At 49.0% G+C, this 20,000-nt stretch overlaps 3 protein-coding genes and 1 long non-coding RNA gene across 5 annotated transcripts in view; 3 read left to right on the plus strand and 1 right to left on the minus strand.

Moving 5' to 3' along the window:
- Positions 1-5,855, plus strand: part of LOC126986031 (dynein intermediate chain 2, ciliary-like) — a 13,733-nt gene extending 7,878 nt beyond the window's left edge. The window contains exons 5-9 of the mRNA XM_050841716.1: positions 1,030-1,171; positions 2,229-2,390; positions 5,008-5,129; positions 5,347-5,446; positions 5,845-5,855. Of these exons, the coding sequence (XP_050697673.1) occupies positions 1,030-1,171; positions 2,229-2,390; positions 5,008-5,129; positions 5,347-5,446; positions 5,845-5,855 (537 nt within the window). The remainder of the gene's footprint in view (positions 1-1,029; positions 1,172-2,228; positions 2,391-5,007; positions 5,130-5,346; positions 5,447-5,844) is intronic.
- A 308-nt stretch (positions 5,856-6,163) lies between these two features.
- On the plus strand, positions 6,164-9,082 carry LOC126986050 (dynein intermediate chain 2, ciliary-like). The gene is made up of 4 exons (XM_050841731.1): positions 6,164-6,403; positions 7,294-7,522; positions 8,190-8,423; positions 8,903-9,082. Exons 1-4 carry the CDS (start codon positions 6,226-6,228, stop codon positions 9,039-9,041), a joined length of 780 nt encoding a protein of 259 aa, XP_050697688.1. The 5' UTR covers positions 6,164-6,225; the 3' UTR covers positions 9,042-9,082.
- Positions 9,083-10,681: 1,599 nt separating this feature from the next.
- Positions 10,682-20,000, plus strand: part of LOC126986434 (metal cation symporter ZIP14-like) — a 13,769-nt gene continuing 4,450 nt past the window's right edge. Inside the window, exons 1-6 of one of the 2 annotated variants that reach the window (XM_050842587.1) lie at positions 10,682-10,818; positions 14,523-14,753; positions 16,788-16,989; positions 17,273-17,501; positions 18,697-18,866; positions 19,482-19,502. In XM_050842587.1, the coding sequence (XP_050698544.1) occupies positions 14,551-14,753; positions 16,788-16,989; positions 17,273-17,501; positions 18,697-18,866; positions 19,482-19,502 (825 nt within the window). In that variant the 5' untranslated portion in view covers positions 10,682-10,818; positions 14,523-14,550. Of the gene's footprint in view, positions 10,868-14,522; positions 14,754-16,787; positions 16,990-17,272; positions 17,502-18,696; positions 18,867-19,481; positions 19,503-20,000 lie in introns of both variants that reach the window. The other variant, XM_050842585.1, reaches the window with a different exon arrangement.
- Positions 11,282-12,317, minus strand: LOC126986435 (uncharacterized). The gene is made up of 3 exons (XR_007739716.1): positions 12,197-12,317; positions 11,960-12,071; positions 11,282-11,426 (listed from the first exon to the last, which is right to left on the minus strand). It is a non-coding gene; the product is annotated as an uncharacterized LOC126986435 (long non-coding RNA).

Raw genomic sequence — 20,000 nt, forward strand, 5'->3', positions numbered from 1 at the left:
CCTCTATATGAAGGACTGAATCTGTTCCTTTAAGCGGGTTCATGTTCTTCCTTTGCCTGACCTAAAGGAATGTGATCTCGTTCTCTATATGAAGGACTGAATCTGTTCCTTTAAGCGGCTTCATGTTCTTCCTTTGCCTGACCTAAAGGAATGTGATCTCGCTCTATATGAAGGACTGAATCTGTTCCTCTAAGCGGCTTCATGTTCTTCCTTTGCCTGACCTAAAGGAATGTGATCTCGCTCTATATGAAGGACTGAATCTGTTCCTTTAAGCGGCTTCATGTTCTTCCTTTGCCTGACCTAAAGGAATGTAATCTCGTCCTCTATATGAAGGACTGAATCTGTTCCTTTAAGCGGCTTCATGTTCTTATTTCTCTTTTTCTTCCTCCTGTTCCCCCGTTTTCTTAGTTTATCCTCATTTCTTCCTCTGACCCGTTTCCTAGTCTGTTCCACCCATTTTCTTTCCCCGAGTCACCCGTTTTCTTTCTCTTTGGCTTCCGTTTTCTTTTTCTGCGCTGCCTAACTCATCTATTAATTCCCCCTTTTCACCTGTTTATTTCACGTATTCATTAATTAAGTATACCTGTCTTATGCCCCCTCTCTCTTCCCCCTCTCCCTTCCTCCCTCTCTACCCCCATCCCCTTCCTCTTCTCGTTCCTCTCCCCTCCCTTTCCCTTCCCTCCATAACCCCATCCCCTTCCTACTTCCTCCTGCCCTCCTTCCCTCCACCCCCTTCCTTCCCCTTCCTCTTCTCGTTCCTCTCCCCTCCCTCTCACCGTCCCCCACCTCCCTTTCCCTTCCTTCCCCTTCCCTACCCCCATCCCCTCTCCTTATCCCCCTTCCTCTTCCCGTCCCCTACCTCCTCACTCCCCTTCATACTCCCTTCCTTCCCCCCTTCCCCTTTCCTCCCCTCTCCTTATCCCCCTTCCTCTTCCCATCCCCAACCTCCTCACTCCCCCTCATACTCCCTTCCTCCTCCCGTCCCGTCCCCCCCCCCGCCCCCTTCACCTCGCCCCCCTTACCTGGCAGGACCCCAACGCGCCCCCCGACCCCATGGTGCTGCTGCCGCCCCCCCCACCGCCGGACCAGGGGGGGTTGGCGCACCTGGACAAGGCCGCGCGGATTGTGGAACGAATCGTGCAGCAGAACGTGTACGATGAAGGGTTTCATGGTGAGTGGGGGGGATTTAGGGGAGGGGAGGAGGTGTGGGGGGGTAGGGGAGGTTGTGCATGGGAGGGGGGTGTGTGTGTGTGTGTGTGTGTGTTTGTCTGTTATTACGCTCGCCCACACACACACACACACACACACACACACACACACACACACAATGTTATTAGTAATTAAACGCAGTTATTCTAATTGTACAAACCTGTCTTATCATTTATCTCCTCCCCTCTCCCCCTCCACCCCCCTCTCCCCTCCATCCCCCCTCTTTCCTTCTCCCCTTCCCCCTCCCTTCTCCTTCCATTATTTCCTTTCTCCCCCTCCATTATTTTATTATCTTCCTTCCTCCTTCCTTCCTTAATCATCTCTCTTCCTTCTTTTGTTTGTTTTTCTTTCCTTCCTTCCTTCCTTCCTTCCTTCATTAATCATCCCTCCATCCATTTTCCTTTTGCTCCCTCCTTTCTTCCTTCTTTCCTTCCTTTTTTTCCTTTCTTTCCTTCTTTCCTTTCCTTTCTTCTTTTCTTCCCTTCCTTTTTTCTTCCTTCCTTCCTTCCTTCCTTCTTTCTTTCCTTGCTTCTTTTCTTCCCTTATTTTTTCCTTCCTTCCTTCTTTCCTTTCTTCCCTTCCTTTTTCCTTCCTTGACCTTGCTTCCTTCCTTTTCCTTCCTTCCTTCCTTCCTTCTTTCTTTTCTTCCTTCTTTCCTTCCTTGACCTTGCTTCCTTCCTTTTCCTTCTTTCCTTCCTTCCTTCCTTCTTTCTTCCTTCTTTCCTTCCTTGACCTTGCTTCCTTCCTTTCTTTCCTTCCTTCCTTCATTTATTCAATCATTTTTTCCTACCTCCCTTCATCTCTTTCTTTATTTCTTGACTCCTCCTCCTCCTCCTCCTCCTCCTCCTTATATTTCACCTTCCTCTTCCTCTTCCTCCATCTTCTCTCTTTCTCCCCCTCCTTCGCCTCCTCCTCCTTTTCTTCCATACCCTCCTCCGCTCCTCCACCATACCCGTCTCCTTTACCCCTTACACTCCTCCCCCATCCCCCATCCCCCTCCCCCTCTCCCCCCCCCCCAGACTACAAATACTGGGAAGACCAAAGCGACGACTACCGCCAGCTGGAGGGGTCGTTACTACCCCTGTGGAGACTCACCGCCCCCCTCTCGCGCCGCCTCTTCGTGTGCGACGTGACCTGGAGCCCCGCCCATCCCGACCTGCTGGCGGTGGCGTACTCGGCAGGTGAGGGGGGAAGGGGGGCGCACGGGAAGGGAAGTTAACCCGGTAGCAGCGGGGGTCATGTTTCTTAATGGTCCCTCTAAGCGAGAAAAATGAGAAAAAATCATCAATCACACAAACCATTTCATAATACTATATATCAATGCATTTGTGATCAGTTTATGCATCATCTGTTTTGGGGGGTTTATATCATGACAGAAATTTGGCCCGTCGCTGCTACACGGTAAAGCCACAAATTTGACCCGTCGCTGCTACACGGTAAAGCCACAAATTTGGCCCGTCGCTGCTACACGGTAAAGCCACAAATTTGACCCGTCGCTGCTACACGGTAAAGCCACAAATTTGACCCGTCGCTGCTACATGGTAAAGCCACAAATTTGACCCGTCGCTGCTACATGGTAAAGCCACAAATTTGACCCGTCGCTGCTACATAATAAAGCCACAAATTTGACCCGTCGCTGCTACACGGTAAAGCCACAAATTTGACCCGTCGCTGCTACATAATAAAGCCACAAATTTGACCCGTCGCTGCTACACGGTAAAGCCACAAATTTGACCCGTCGCTGCTACACGGTAAAGCCACAAATTTGACCCGTCGCTGCTACATAATAAAGCCACAAATTTGACCCGTCGCTGCTACATGGTAAAGCCACAAATTTGACCCGTCGCTGCTACATAATAAAGCCACAAATTTGACCCGTCGCTGCTACACGGTAAAGCCACAAATTTGACCCGTCGCTGCTACACGGTAAAGCCACAAATTTGACCCGTCGCTGCTACATAATAAAGCCACAAATTTGACCCGTCGCTGCTACATAATAAAGCCACAAATTTGACCCGTCGCTGCTACATAATAAAGCCACAAATTTGACCCGTCGCTGCTACATAATAAAGCCACAAATTTGACCCGTCGCTGCTACACGGTAAAGCCACAAATTTGACCCGTCGCTGCTACACGGTAAAGCCACAAATTTGACCCGTCGCTGCTACATAATAAAGCCACAAATTTGACCCGTCGCTGCTACACGGTAAAGCCACAAATTTGACCCGTCGCTGCTACACGGTAAAGCCACAAATTTGGCCCGTCGCTGCTACACGGTAAAGCCACAAATTTGACCCGTCGCTGCTACACGGTAAAGCCACAAATTTGACCAGTCGCTGCTACACGGTAAAGCCACAAATTTGACCAGTCGCTGCTACACGGTAAAGCCACAAATTTGACCCGTCGCTGCTACACGGTAAAGCCACAAATTTCACCAGTCGTTGCTACACGGTAAGGCCACAAATTTGACACGTCGCTGCTACATAATAAAGCACAAATTTGACCTGTCGCTGCTACACGGTAAAGCCACAAATTTGACCTGTCGTTGCTACATAATAAAGCCACAAATTTGACCGTCGCTGCTACACGGTAAAGCCACAAATTTGACCTGTCGCTGCTACACGGTAAAGCCACAAATTTGACCCGTCGCTGCTACATAATAAAGCCACAAATTTGACCCGTCGCTGCTACACGGTAAAGCCACAAATTTGACCCGTCGCTGCTACATAATAAAGCCACAAATTTGACCCGTCGCTGCTACACGGTAAAGCCACAAATTTGACCAGTCGCTGCTACACCCGAAAGCCACAAATTTGACCCGTCGCTGCTACATAATAAAGCCACAAATTTGACCCGTCGCTGCTACATAATAAAGCCACAATTTGACCTGTCGCTGCTACATAATAAAGCCACAAATTTGACCCGTCGCTGCTACATAATAAAGCCACAAATTTGACCCGTCGCTGCTACACGGTAAAGCCACAAATTTGACCCGTCGCTGCTACACGGTAAAGCCACAAATTTGACCCGTCGCTGCTACACGGTAAAGCCACAAATTTGACCCGTCGCTGCTACACGGTAAAGCCACAAATTTGACCCGTCGCTGCTACACGGTAAAGCCACAAATTTGACCTGTCATTGCTACACGGTAAAGCCACAAATTTGACCCGTCGTTGCTACATGGTAAAGCCACAAATTTGACCCGTCATTGCTACATGGTAAAGCCACAAATTTGACCTATCATTGCTACATGGTAAAGCCACAAATTTGACCGTCGCGGCTACACGGTAAAGCCACAAATTTGACCCGTCGCTGCTACACGGTAAAGCCACAAATTTGACCCGTCGCTGCTACACGGTAAAGCCACAAATTTGACCCGTCGCTGCTACATGGTAAAGCTACAAAGGAGTGGGGGAGTGGGTGAGAAAGGAGGGGAAGGAGGGGAGGAAGGGGAAAGGGGAGGAGTTGGAAGGAAAATGTGGGAGGGGAGGAGAAGGGGAGGGAGAGAAAAGGGGAAAAGGAGGGGAGGAAGGTTGAGGTTGAGGAAGGAAGGGGAAAGAGGAGCAGTGGGAAGGAAAATGGGGGAGGGGGAGGAGGGGAGGAGGGAGGAGGGAAGGAATGAAAGAAAAAAATGAAGGAAAGAAAGAAGAAATGAAATAAAAAAGAAGGAAAAAAAGATGTTAATATAATTCTCTCTCTCTCTCTCTCTCTCTCTCTCTCTCTCTCTCTCTCTCTCTCTCTCTCTCTCTCTCTCTCTCTCTCTCTCTCTCTCTCTCTCTCTCTCTCCCGTGCCCCCAGGTGAGTCAGGGGAGCCTCCTGAACCCGGATACCTGTGTCTCTTCAGTCTCAAGAACCCCTGCGTGCCTGAGCGATGCCTCCCCTGCCCCTGTGGCGTCACCTGTGTCCGCTTCCACCCTGAGGTAACGCACACACACACAAAAAAAAAAATGAAAAATAATAGTAATAATAATAAGAAGAAGAAAAGAAGAAAAATAAATAAGAAAAAGCACATTCTCTCTAATAGGACTTTTTTTCTTTTTCTTTCCTTCTTTCTTTCTTTCTTTTTCTCTTTTTTCTCTTTCTTTGTTGCTTTCTTTCTTTTTTTTCTTTTCTCCCCGTCCTCCGCCGCCGCCGCAGAAGGAGAGCGTGCTGGTCGCCGGGCAGGAGGACGGCGCTGTGCTGGTCTACGACGCGCGCCACGCCACCACGGAGCCGCCCCATCTTGCTGTTTCCACTTGCAGGAGAAGGGTAGAAGGGAGAGAAGGAGGGAGGTGTGTGTGTGTGTGTGTGTGTGTGTGTGTGTGTGTGTGTGTGTGTGTGTGTGTGTGTGTGTGTGTGTGTGTGAAATGGAAGGGAAGGGAATGGAAGGCTTTGAGGTGATGGGAAGGGAAGATAGGAAGAGGAAGAAAGGAAGGGGAAAGAGGGGAGGAAAGGGAGAGTTTAGGGTGAAGGAAGGGGAAGAAGGGAAGGAAGGGAGAGAAAGGGAAGGAGAAGGAGGGTGAAGAAAAGGAGGAAGGGGAGGAAAGGAAGGGGTAAGAAGGGGAGGAAAAGGAAGAGGGAGAGAGAGAGAGAGAGAGAGAGAGAGAGAGAGAGAGAGAATATTAATTTAATCTACCTTTATGATCTTCTAATTAGCACGCATCTAACATTAATCCTCCTCTTCTTCTTCCTCCTCCTCCTCCTCCTCCTCTTCCTACTCCTCCTCCTCCTCCTGCTCCTCCTTTTCTTTTTCTTTTTCTTCTTGTTCTGTTTTGTTCTTCTTAATCGTATTTTTTTTCGTTTCTTTTCTTCTTCTTTTTCTTCTTCTTCTTCTCCTTCTTCTTTTTCTTCTTTTTCTTCTTCTTCTTCTTTTTCTTCTTCTTCTTCTTCTTCTTCTTCTTCTCTTTCTTTGGCGCCTTCCTCCTATTCTTATTCCTCTCATTGTTATCATTGTTAATATAATTTCTCTTCTGTTACTTCTATTATTACACCTCCTCCTCCTTCTCCTCCCCTTCTTCTCCCCCCCAGGTCGCATGGATGCACACTCGCCCGGGTCAGCCCCTGTGCTTCCTCTCCGTGGGGCGCGACGGGCGGGTCACGAAGTGGGTGGTGCGCTCCGCGACCCTCGAGCCCAGAGACCTGCTTCAGTCCGGCGACCCTGAGGCCTCGGAGCACCTCTTCACGAACCCCAACAACGACCGCGCGAAGCTACAGGGTAAGGGGGGCGGGGGGGGGGGGGGCTTCCAATCCCCTATCCTGGTATCCAACCCTCTTCCCTCTCCACGGGCACCCTCTTATCCTGCCTTCCAATCCCCTATCCTGGTATCCAACCCTCTTCCCTCTCCACAGGCACCCTCTTATCCTGCCTTCCAATCCCCTATCCTGGTATCCAACCCTCTTCCCTCTTCACAGGCGCCCTCTTATCCTGCCTTCCAATCCCCTATCCTGGTATCCAACCCTCTTCCCTCTCCACAGGCGCCCTCTTATCCTGCCTTCCAATCCCCTATCCTGGTATCCAACACTCTGCCCTCTCCACAGGCGCCCTCTTATCCTGCCTTCCAATCCCCTATCCTGGTATCCAACCCTCTTCTCTCTCCACAGGCGCCCTCTTATCCTGCCTTCCAATCCCCTATCCTGGTATCCAACCCTCTTCCCTCTCCACAGGCGCCCTCTTATCCTGCCTTCCAATCCCCTATCCTGGTATCCAACCCTCTTCCCTCTCCACAGGCGCCCTCTTATCCTGCCTTCCAATCCCCTATCCTGGTATCCAACCCTCTTCCCTCTCCACAGGCACCCTCTTATCCTGCCTTCCAATCCCCTATCCTGGTATCCAACCCTCTTCCCTCTCCACAGGCGCCCTCTTATCCTGCCTTCCAATCCCCTATCCTGGTATCCAACCCTCTTCCCTCTCCACAGGCGCCCTCTTATCCTGCCTTCCAATCCCCTATCCTGGTATCCAACCCTCTTCCCTCTCCACAGGCGCCCTCTTATCCTGCCTTCCAATCCCCTATCCTGGTATCCAACCCTCTTCTCTCTCCACAGGCACCCTCTTATCCTGCCTTCCAATCCCCTATCCTGGTATCCAACCCTCTTCCCTCTCCACAGGAACCGTAACTTGCTTAGCCCTGAAAGCCAACGAGCCCAACTTCCTCCTAATGGGGGTGGACTCCGGGGCCGTGGTGGAGATGACCCTCACGGCCTCCACCCACGACCTCTTCTTCTACCCCGCCCACTCCGCGCCCGTCCGCCTGCTGGCCTGGAACGGGCATCACGAGGAGGTGTTCGCTTCCACCTCGATGGACTGGATGCTGAAGGTGTGGGCGAGGAGGCATAGGTGAGGAGGGGTGTGGGGAAGGGGATTGGGGTGTTCGGGGTAGTGGTGGGACGCTTAGTAATGGGTTTAAGTTCGATAGATTCTTATTCAGCAGGGATATTGGCAAGAATTGGTTTAGACGGAGTGGTGGATGAGTGGAACAGGCTTGGCAGTCATGTGGTGAGTGAGTGCCAATACTAACAGAGTGGTGGATGAGTGGAACAGGCCTGGCAGTCATGTGTTGAGTGACTGCCAGTGCTAACAGAGTGGTGGATGAGTGGAACAGGCCAGGCAGTCATGTGGTGAGTGAGTGCCAATACTAACAGAGTGGTGGATGAGTGGAACAGGCCTGGCAGTCATGTGGTGAGTGAGTGCCAATACTAACAGAGTGGTGGATGAGTGGAACAGGCCTGGCAGTCATGTGTTGAGTGAGTGCCAATACTAACAGAGTGGTGGATGAGTGGAACAGGCCTGGCAGTCATGTGGTGAGTGAGTGCCAATACTAACAGAGTGGTGGATGAGTGGAACAGGCCTGGCAGTCATGTGGTGAGTGAGTGCCAATACTAACAGAAGCCTTGCATCCCCCTCTCATTCCCCTCATTTTCCCTTTTATCTTTCTCCTTCCATCCCCTTCTCATTCCCCTCTCACCCTCTTCTGACTCCTCCTTAACCCCCTTCTTCCCTCCAGGTGCCCCCTCGTAGCCCTGGACCTGGGGGCGCCTGTGGCCGGGCTCACCTGGAGTCACCTGGGGGCGAGCCTGGTGGTGGGAGTGACGGAAGACGGCAAGGTGCACGTCTATGACCTCTACTTGCGCAGGTGTCGCCCGTTATGCGTCCAGAACATCATGCAGCGACGGAAGAGTGTCCTGACCTGCACCGCCTTCAGCCCCTTCCATCCCGTGTTGGTGGTGGGCGGGGAGAGGTGGGTGAGGGGGAGGAGGAGGAGGAAGGGGTTCAGGGCAAGAGAGTATGGTGTTTGGTGGGTGAGGTGGGTTAAGGTAAGGGGGTTGGACAAGGTGATGTTGGGTGAAGGGGTGTGTTGTGTGAGAATCTATGGGTGTGTGGGTGTGTTGAGTGAAGGGGGGGTGAGGATGTGTGAGTGTGCTGGTTTGGGGATGTGGGTGGGAGGGTGTGTTGTGTTGGATAATAAAAATAATAATAATAATAATAATAATAATAATAATAATCATAATCGTAATGACGTAACTAATATATACAATTAATAGTAATCTCTCTCTCTCTCTCTCTCTCTCTCTCTCTCTCTCTCTCTCTCTCTCTCTCTCTCTCTCTCTCTCCCACTCGCTACCCTCCCCTCATTCCAAAACCTCTCCTAACCTCTCTTTTATCCTCCACACTCTCCCCCTCTCTCCCCTCGCTCCCCCTCCCCCAACTCCTCCCCAGGGGGTATCTACTCACCCTCAAGCTCTCCCCCAACCTCCGGCGACCCCCGAAGGAGGCCAAGGGGGCGGATGAGGTTCAGAGGAAGGAGATCGAGGTGGCGAGGTTGGGAAGGCTTATCTCCACTGCCACGCCCCCCTGAGAGAGAGAGAGAGAGAGAGAGAGAGAGAGAGAGAGAGAGAGAGAGAGAGAGAGTTTGTTAAAATTACTTCTCATATTTTGAAAACTGGTATTGCGTGTGTGTGTGAGAGAGAGAGAGAGAGAGAGAGAGAGAGAGAGAGAGAGATTGAGAGTTTTTGTGTGTTTGTTAACCTTCCTTCTCATATTTTGAAAACTGGTGTTGTGTTGGAGAGAGAGAGAGAGAGAGAGAGAGAGAGTCATAATTTTAGCCTTAAGTAAGAAGCAATAAGTGCAAGGTAATTGAAGTAAATAGGTGAGGATAAAGATTGTCTAGTTAGCATCTTCAAAGGTAAATATATCAGAATAAATGAAGTGAAACAGTTGCTCATGTGATTTCAATGTTTTACACCTTTTATGAAGCGACGCAACCCCGGGCATTAGCAAGGAGACAAAGTATACGTACTAAGTCTATATATACCAAGTCAAGTCACTCTGCTTCAAAACTGAGACCGGTACGCGCAGGAGGCGGTTTGGGGGCGGAGCAGCGGGATGACGTCACTTGGAGCCAAAAAAAAAATACCCGCCAGTTCAGGGGTGACTAAAGGTGCGGTCGTGTGTGTACTTTGGATGTGCATGCTTGCCTACTTTCACAGCGCGTTCAGGCAAGCCACTGACGAAAAAAAATATGCCTTTTTCTTGTGCTATTGCGTGACTGTAATTCCAATGCCTACAAACGGCGGTGTGGGGTGTGAGGGAGGGCATGTAGAAGTGATTGATTTAAATTAGTCCGCCTTTCTTCGTTTTCTCTAAATCCCTGTTTCTACATTCTCTAGTTTGGCTCCAAGTAACGTCACGCATAAGCCACGCCTCGGCCGCGTCTCCTCCCACAAACCTGCGTGTGACTTGACTCGGTGTATATAGACTTTGGTATACTTATATATTATTGTCTCCTTGGGTATGATAGTAAGTTACATACTACATCGCTTTGGTGAAGGCCACAGGGTAGAGGGTGTCCTTGCTTGCATACCCCGAGCCCCACTACCCCCCGAGTGTACCCAAATACCCTACCCAGCAGTGGAAGGTGTGCGCCGGGGCAGACTCGACCTTACCCCGCCAGGCATAAGGGTTAAAGTTCTCCGCCGGGCCGGCCACGTGTCTGCCCCTCCCCGTCAAGGCGCCTGGTTGTGTCTGGATTTAAGGTAATTGTGAGAAACGGTCCAGATCACCTTAATGGAGGGAGACTTGTCCTGCCTGAGAGAGAGAGAGAGAGAGAGAGAGAGAGAGAGAGAGAGAGAGAGAGTTTAAATTAACAGTATTGCCAAAACCACATAAAAATCAGTCTGACCCTCTCAAAATACTAATAACATTCTCTTATCGGTCAACATCATGAATTAATTTTGCAAGCCCATCTCTCTCTCTCTCTCTCTCTCTCTCTCTCTCTCTCTCTCTCTCTCTCAGCAGCAGACGAACTTGGGTCACCTCCACAACCCCGCCACAACTTTTATCTCCACCCGACGCCTTCCACACATTTCCGACCCTCAGAATACCACTTAATACACACCAAATTAAATAATACACCAAATCCCGGACGTATATTGAACCTAAAAACGTGGATACGGTCTAAAAGAGGCAGATGGGGAGTCAAATCTTCCTCGGCGGAGTTGGCGGGTGAGGAAAACATTGAGAGAGAGAGAGAGAGAGAGAGAGAGAGAGAGAGAGAGAGAGAGACACACCACGTCATCTATTTGCTTCTCTCCACCGTCTTTCCTCCATTCCCTCCTCTTTTCCTCCTCCTCCAGGTGAGTGAGAGAGGTCGGAAGGCGCCGGGGAGGAACGTGTATCGGACAGGTATTTCAGGTGGTGGTTGTCTGTCTGTCTGTCTGTCTGTCTCACGTGGATGGTAAGTGTGTCTGTCTGTCTGTCTATATCTGTTTGTCCTTTAATTATTTTCTTTATTTTCCTTTCCTTCCTTTCGTTACTGCGCTTTTTCCTTCCTTTCCTTTCCTTTCCTTCCCTTCCCTTCCCATCCATTCCATTTAACCTTCCTTCCCTTCCCTTCCCTTCCCTTCCCTTCCCATCCATTCCATTTAACCTTCCTTCCCTTCCTTCCCTAACCTTCCTTCCATCCATTCCATTTAACCTTCCTTCCTTCCTTCCTTCCCTACCCTTCCCGTCCCCTCCATTCCCTTTAACCTTCCGTCCCTTCCCTTCCCTTCCCTAACCTGCCCTGCCCATCCATTCCATTTAACCTTCCTTCCCTTCCCTTCCCTTCCCTTCCCATCCATTCCATTTAACCTTCCTTCCCTTCCCTTCCCTTCCCTAACCTTCCCTTCCCATCCATTCCATTTAACCTTCCTTCCCTTCCCTTCCCTTCCCTAACCTTCCCTTCCCATCCATTCCATTTAACCTTCCTTCCCTTCCCTTCCCTTCCCTAACCTTCCCTGCCCATCCATTCCATTTAACCTTCCTTCCCTTCCCTTCCCTTCCCTAACCTTCCTTCCCATCCATTCCATTTAACCTTCCTTCCTTCCTTCCCTTCCCTAACCTTCCTGCCCATCCATTCCATTTAACCTTCCTTCCTTCCTTCCTTCCCTAACCTTACCTTCCCATCCATTCCATTTAACCTTCCTTCCCTTCCCTTCCCTAACCTCCCTTCCCATCCATTCCAATTAACCTTCCTTCCTTCCTTCCTTCCTTCCTTCCCTAACCTTCCTGCCCATCCATTCCATTTAACCTTCCTTCCTTCCTTCCTTCCCTAACCTTCCCTTCCCATCCATTCCATTTAACCTTCCTTCCTTTCCCTTCCCTTCCCTTCCCATCCATTCCATTTAACCTTCCTTCCCTTCCCTTCCCTAACCTTCCCTTCCCATCCATTCCATTTAACCTTCCTTCCCTTCCCTTCCCTTCCCTAACCTTCCCTGCCCATCCATTCCATTTAACCTTCCTTCCCTTCCCTTCCCTTCCCTAACCTTCCCTTCCCATCCATTCCATTTAACCTTCCTTCCCTTCCCTTCCCTTCCCTAACCTTCCCTTCCCATCCATTCCATTTAACCTTCCTTCCCTTCCCTTCCCTTCCCTTCCCTTCCCTTCCCTAACCTTCCCTTCCCATCCATTCCATTTAACCTTCCTTCCTTTCCCTTTCCTTCCCTAACCTTCCTTCCATCCATTCCATTTAACCTTCCTTCCCTTCCCTTCCCTTCCCTAACCTTCCCTTCCCATCCATTCCATTTAACCTTCCTTCCCTTCCCTTCCCTTCCCTAACCTTCCCTTCCCATCCATTCCATTTAACCTTCCTTCCCTTCCCTTCCCTTCCCTTCCCATCCATTCCATTTAACCTTCCCTTCCTTTCCCTTCCCTAACCTTCCTTCCCATCCATTCCATTTAACCTTCCTTTCCCTTCCCTTCCCTTCCTTCCTTCCCATCCATTCCATTTAACCTTCCTTCCTTCCTTCCCTTCCTTCCCTTCCATCCATTCCATTTAACCTTCCTTCCGCTCTTCCCTTCCTTCCCATCCATTCCATTTAACCTTCCGTTCCCTTCCCTAACCTTCCCTTCCCATCCATTCCATTTAACCTTCCTTCCCTTCCCTTCCCTTCCCTAACCTTCCCTTCCCATCCATTCCATTTAACCTTCCTTCCCTTCCCTTTCCCTTCCCTAACCTTCCCATCCATTCCATTTAACCTTCCTTCCTTTCCCTTCCCTTCCCTTTCCCTTAGCTGCAGAGGTCACGTTTCTTAGGTTAGGTTAGGTCAAAGGCTCCTCTAAGTAAAATTATGAGAAAGAATCATCACTCGCGCAAACCATTTCATAATATATATCAATGCATATGTGATCAGTTTATGCATCATCTATCATCAACCGAGAGAGCCTGGGTTCGATTCCCGGGCGGAGTGGAAAAATTTGGGCGGCTTTTCCGATACCCTACGCCCCTGTCCACCCAGCAGTGTACCAGGTATGAATCGGGGTTGTGTCCCGTCTCCTTGGATATGTTCCCTTCTCCTTAATCCCTTCCCCTTCTGTCTCTCTCCGGCATATGACCACAGATGTTGCGCCGACTAAACGAAACTTTCCAACTTTTTCTTTCTTTCCTTCCTTGTCCTCTCTTTTCCTCCTCGCTTTGTTTCGTCTCCCTCTTTCTATAATTCCTTCCCCTCCTGTCTCTCTCCGGCATATGACCACAGATGTTGCGCCGACTAAACGAAACTTTCCAACTTTTCATCTATCATCATCATCATCAGAAATTTGGCCCATCGCTAGTACACGGTAAAGCCGCAAATTTGGCCCATCGCTGCTACCGGGGTAAAATTTCTCCGAGTCAGTCTGTCGAATATTTTTTATCCAACTCCACACTCCTGCCTCCGAAGCAATCCTAAGTGGTATAGGGCACGAGAAGAAACGCATGATGACTAGGGTAAAGAATCACAGAGGGAGGTTAGGTTAGGTTAGTTTAGGCAGGAGGGGTTAAGTTTTGGCTAGGGTCACGGGTAAGTGTGTGGTTTAGCTCCGCCACCTCAAAATTCCCTATACGCCTTCATGTTATGGTTAAAAGGTTAAAATTAGTGCCTGTTAACCATAGTTTGAAGGCACAGAAGACTTTTTAAAAACTAACCTAACCTAACGAAACCTAACTGCTGACCATCTCCTACCATTAGCAATACTGGTATGGTTATGGTACGTTCGCTTAGGTTTGCTTCTAGCTATGCACGCCTTCCTATTATGGCAAAAGGGCATGTATTTTAGCCCTTAAACCATAATAAGAATGTGTATATTGGATTTTGAGGTGGCAGAGCTAAACTACATATTTACCCTTGCCCCCGAGCCTATTTTTTTGTTCATTTTTACTTATTTATTTATTTTTTACAGCAAAGGAGACAGCTCAAGGGCACAAAAAAAGGAAACAGTAATACAAAAGCCCGCTACAATAACAAAAAATGCCCGCTACAATAATAATAAAAAAGCCCGCTACAGTTATACAAAAAGCCCGCTAATATAAAGTCCCCGATTTTTTTTTTTTTTTTTTTTTTTTTTCTCTCAAGGTGCTGGCCATAGTGCTGATAGTCTCTCTTGAGGGGCCTCTTAGATGACCCCTGCCCATTAGTGGTGCAGGTGAACTTTTTTTATAGTGGCTGCCATGATGTATGTATGATTCATGTGGGTGTGTGATGTATGTTATGCTGCGCCCCTCGCGGTATTTTTGACCAAAGTTGCTGAAGTTAGGATTGATTGGCGACCTGGGAAGCATGTGGATAGTCTTCCGCCACTTAGCGATGGTTGAAAATAGTCCGCGTTCGTAGTGGACAGATTTCCCGTCAGACTTATCAACGGCAAGTCTTGTAAGAGGCTTGCTGAATCCAGTTCCACCTTATTATGTAACTATTTATTTTGTGTCTATTAAGTCTTTTTTATTTAAGTTTTTATTTCTACATGATTCTTATTTCTATTGATTTATTGTTTCTTTGTTTTAATTTCTTATTGATATATTTGCGTATTCATTTTTTTCCAGTGTGCCAACTTTGTGACCCTCGTGGAGCATGGTCTCGGCAGCAACAACAGCAACAACAACAAGAACAATGGCAGTAGCAGCAGTAGTGATGGCAGCGCTGACGATGGTGGAGGGCATTGCCGCAGCTGCCACCTCCACCACCACCTCCACCCCCACCCAGCAGCTGCCCCAGTGGAATGTCGCTGATTGGGGTCCACAGCCACACAACCCCACAGACTTTACCACCTTCCTGTGAGTGTGCACCTCCCTCAGTTATCCCTTAGCCCGTCCGCTGCGATTGGCACGGATTTGGCTTTCACTGGTAGCCTGGTAACATATAGACTGGGATTACAAGACACTCACTTCCCACATTATCTTTTTCTAAAGGTCAAAGAGGGGGTCAGTCAGGTTCTAATGAGTGTTTCTATAGGTTCATGGTACAGAGGAAGGGTCACACTACCACCAGGGTCATAGAACTACTCCTGGAAATGCCCACAACTCCTACGAAAGCCTTGTCAAATAGGTGTTTCTTTAGGTTCATGGTACAGAGGAAGAGTCACACTACCACCAGGGTCATAGAACTACTCCTGGAAATGCCTACAACTCCGTGGAAAGCCTTGTCAAATAGGTGTTTCTTTAGGTTCATGGTACAGAGGAAGGGTCACACTACCACCAGGGTCATAGAACTACTCCTGGAAATGCCCACAACTCCTACGAAAGCCTTGTCAAATAGGTGTTTCTATAGGTTCATGGTACAGAGGAAGGGTCACACTACCACCAGGGTCATAGAACTACTCCTGGAAATGCCCACAACTCTCTGAAAGCCTTGTCAAATATGTGTTTCTTCAGGTTCACGGTACAGAGGAAGGGTCACACTACCACCAGGGTCATAGAACTACTCCTGGAAATGCCCACAACTCCTACGAAAGCCTTGTCAAATAGGTGTTTCTATAGGTTCATGGTACAGAGGAAGGGTCACACTACCACCAGGGTCATAGAACTACTCCTGGAAATGCCCACAACTCCTACGAAAGCCTTGTCAAATAGGTGTTTCTTTAGGTTCATGGTACAGAGGAAGGGTCACACTACCACCAGGGTCATAGAACTACTCCTGGAAATGCCCACAACTCCTACGAAAGCCTTGTCAAATTAGTGTTCTTGGGCAATGAAATGTCCAAAAATGCGACCCATAGTACTACATGGTCTTTCTCTGCCTCTGTGGTGAATACTATAATATTTCTGAGGAGTGTTTGCCATGTGGTATTGGTGTGCTGGATATTCCCTCCCAAGGTGCAGGACTAGGTGAGGTGAGGTGAGGTCTTCTTGTAGGAAATCTACAGTCAAGGGGTTAGATAATAGAACCTCCATTTAGCGCATCTCTTTCAAAAGATTTCCTCATGACCCTTGACCTGACTGTGGAATGGACTGGAGGAGGAGGTGGTTTGTGCAAGAAACATTCATGATTTTAAGGAAAAGTTGGATAAGAGAGGATATGGAGACGGGACAGCGCGAGTGTAGCTCTTTTCCCGTATATCACAACTAGGCAAATACACACACACACACACACACACACACACACACACACACACACACACACACACATACACTCATACAATAAAAAAATCCCACCAGTACCAAATTGATAAATCTCATTGAAATAACACCTCCATTTTACTTGAATTTCCTTTGCACCTGTCTTGTGTTGAATAAAGAGTCTCCTGTACATACATTTTTATATATCTTGACACTTTAATACACCTCTCTCCCTACGTCTTCCCTCTCCTAACCTTTCCTCACCCCATCCCACTCTTCCTGCCTAACGAACCTTTCCCCTCCTCTTCCCCCCCTTCCCCTTTCCTCACCCCATCCCACTCTCCCTACCTAACGAACCTTTCCCCTCTCTTCCCCTCCTCTTCCCTCCTCTCCCCTTTCCTCACCCCATCCCACTCTCCCTACCAAACGAACCTTTCCCCTCCTCTTCCCTCCTCTCCCCTTTCCTCCCCTTTCCTCACCCCAACCCACTCTCCCTACCAACGAACCTTTCCCCTCTCTTCCCCTCCTCTCCCCTCCTCTCCCCTTTCCTCACCCCATCCCACTCTCCCTACCTAACGAACCTTTCCCCTCTCTTCCCCTCCTCTTCCCTCCCTTCCCCTTTCCTCACCCCATCCCACTCTCCCTACCTAACGAACCTTTCCCCTCTCTTCCCCTCCCATCACCCCACCCTCTCTCCTCTCCTCACATCATTCCTCCCACCTAACCCTCACCTCTCCCTCACCTCTCCCTCAGGTGGTATGGTTTCTCCGCCAACAAGAAAAACTTCACACGCCAGGATTTCAAGCACCTGGTGGACTGTACGACTAACCACCACCACAGCCACCGCCGCCGCCGCCACTGTCCGCCCCTCCTGCAGGAACCCCCTGTGGCCGCCCTCACCAGCTGCGACGCCAACACCGCCCTCACGCCCACTCAGTGTCACATGCTAAAGGCGGTGAGTGTAGGGTGTAGAGTGTAGCTTCATGGGGTGTCAGGGATGTATAATTTGGGTATTTCTTGTGTTTTAAGTATGTTTATTTGTGTTTTAGTCTACCATTCAACTCTCCGTTTTCTCTTTCTGAGCCTTTTTCTTCAGAGTGCATATGTGATTCTCTCTTGTAGTGACCCCCTAAATCTTCTCATTCACTCCACCTTCAATTCTTCAGTCTACCGTTCAACTCTCCGTTTTCTCTTTCTGAGCCTCTTTCCTTACATCCTCATCACCTCCTCTTCCGCAGTGCTCCGAGGATGACCTACTCACAGCATACGGCCTTGAGGGTGGAGGAGGGGCAGGCGGAGGAGGTAGTCTGAGTGTGGATGACCTCCGCTCCTTGCTGCCTGCCGTGACCTACCTGGGCCAGCGAGGGGACGCAGCCTGCACCACACCTGAGGGCAGTGTTGCCACCTCCACTGCTGACGCTGATCCTGGTGCCATCGCTGCCAACACTAAGCCAAGACCGTCAGAGGGTGGGTGTGGTGGGGGGTTGTGGGGGTGTATGGAGGGGTTGTGTGGGTGAGGGGAGAGAGAGAGAGAGTGTGTGTGTGTGTGTGTGTTGTTTGTGTGGGTGTGGGGGGGGGGTGAGAGTATTGAGAGAGAGAGTGTGTTGTTTGTGTGTACATGTGTTTGTGTATATATTTTGTCTATTTTTAAGTTAACAGAATGAACTACAATGATTTATTTCCATTCCCTCTCAACCCCCTTTGCCCCCCCCCTCCCCCCCCTCCATACCCCACCCATGCCCCCCTCCCATCCCTCGCATCATTGTGGGGTTGGTGACACACTTACCAACTTTACCTACTCCGTAAACTAAATTTTTGGGTCATATATCATCTCATTCCTAATCCATTCCCACTTATCCCACTCAATTAATTTTTTCACCATTCAAAAAACACAATAATTCCATCCATATATCTCATTCCCACCTCCGCAGACTTTTTTTTTTATTGTTTCCTATTTTTTGTGCCCTTGTGCTGTCTCCTTTGCTGTAAAAAAAAGAAAAAAAAGTGGCTGTTATGCTTAGCTACGAATCCACAGGCCTGGGTTGGGGTCCTGGTCTGGGGAGTCTGCACACAGCTCACCCTTTTGGAGTTGGTCGACAGTTGTGTACCTTGGGAAACGGAAACCTGGGTGTAGGTAAACTATGGCAACATGGATGTCACACTGGTCCTGTCCCGGGTGATCCCACTCAGAACATTTTTATCGCCAAACACAATATCTTCATACGTTCCCATTTCTACGCTTACTCACATCCCTCTCCAGACTCAAAAACTATAACCTCTAGTCTTAATACCCTACAATCTCATATCCCACTCACACGTCTTTCATACCCCACTCACATCCCTCTGCAGACTCAAAAACTATAACCTCTAGTCTTAATACCCTACAATCTCATATCCCACTCACTCCTCTTTCATACCCCACTCACATCCCTCTCCAGACTCAAAAACTATAAATTCTAGTCTTAATACCCTACAATCTCATATCCCACTCATGCCCCACTCACCCCTCTTTCATACCTCCCTCATACCCCACTCACATCCCTCTGCAGACTCAATTTTCCCCACTACCCTCAAAAACTATAAATTCTGGCCTTAATACCCTTCAAACTTGTCCCACTCACCCCTCTCACCCTACTCACACCCCTTGCGTCCCTCTCTCCAGTGTGGGGCTACGGTATCCTCTTCGTGACGCTGATCTCCGGGTGCTCGCTGGCAGGGGTGTCGGTGCTGCCCCTCATGGCGCACACCTTCTATCAACAGCTCCTCACACTCCTGGTCGGCCTGGCGGTGGGCTCCCTCGCCGCCTCCTCCCTCTTCCACCTCATTCCCCAGGTGTGTGTGGGTGTGGGTGTGGGGGGAGGTAAAGGGGTGGAGGGGAGGGTTGTAGACTTGTAGGGCTTAAACAAGGGCTTATAAATTGAGGGTCGTATTTTTAAACATTTCGTCACCCAAGTTCACTTATTTGACATGGCTTTCGTAGGAGCTGTAGGCCTTTCCAGGGGTAGTTTTGTGACCCTGGTGGTAGTTTGACCCTTCTTCTGTGCCATGAACCTTAACAAACACTCATGAAAGCCCAGTTGATCCCTGCTTTGACCTTTAGATATAGTTGATGTGAGAAGCGATGGTGTCTTAAAATGCAGCCCTGACTCCACCTCAGAAATAACTAAAGAAAAGCTAACATATCCACATTGCTGTAAAATTATTAATACTATGTTTATAAAAAGTGTGTGTGTGTGTGTGTGTGTGTGTGTGTGTTTGAAATGATAGTTATAAATATACTTTGACTGTCTTGATCTCTGTCTTAATAATGTCCGAAATGATAACACATAAACACTTCAATCGTCTTTATCCTTGCCGTTTATTTTCACTTTTACTTGATATAGATTTACGTGACATAACCTGGTTGCTAACTTGTCTCTCTCTCTCTCTCTCTCTCTTCCCCCGCAGGCCTTCCGGTTGGCTGAGAAGGTAAGGAGGAGAAGAAGGAGGAGGAGGAGAAGGAGGAGGATCATAATAACATAAGAACATAAGGATTCTGCATAAGGCCAGTAGGTCTATACAAGGCAGCTCCTGAAAACCTAACCCCACCTAATATCACTATCCATAAACTTATCTAACCTCTTCTTGAATGTATCTACCACACAACCCCTCACCCCCCTACCCCAACCAGCACCTCCCTCACACCCTCAACCCCTTCCCCTTCCTGTAAACTTAACCCCACCAAATATCACTATCCATGAACTTATCTAACCTCTTCTTGAATGTATCTATCACACAACCCCCCCCACTACCCCATCCAGCACCTCCCTCACACCCTCAACCCCTTTCCCTTCCTGTAAACCTAACCCCACCTAATATCACTACCCATGAACATATCTAACCTCTTCTTGAATGTTTCTATCACACAACCCCCCACCCCACTACCCCATCCAGCACCTCCTCACACCTCAACCCTCCCTTCCTGTA

Source organism: Eriocheir sinensis, chromosome 61 (assembly GCF_024679095.1).
Source record: "Eriocheir sinensis breed Jianghai 21 chromosome 61, ASM2467909v1, whole genome shotgun sequence".
Lineage (NCBI taxonomy): Eukaryota > Metazoa > Arthropoda > Malacostraca > Decapoda > Varunidae > Eriocheir > Eriocheir sinensis.

What these genes read in the sequence shown, in the direction of transcription:
- LOC126986050 (XM_050841731.1), top strand. Translation starts at nt 6,226, where the DNA reads ATGCACACTCGCCCGGGTCAGCCCCTGTGCTTCCTCTCCGTGGGGCGC. An exon ending in CGACCGCGCGAAGCTACAGG is followed by an intron (nt 6,404 to 7,293) that starts GTAAGGGGGGCG and finishes CCCTCTCCACAG; the next exon opens with GAACCGTAACTTGCTTAGCC. An exon ending in TTGGTGGTGGGCGGGGAGAG is followed by an intron (nt 8,424 to 8,902) that starts GTGGGTGAGGGG and finishes ACTCCTCCCCAG; the next exon opens with GGGGTATCTACTCACCCTCA.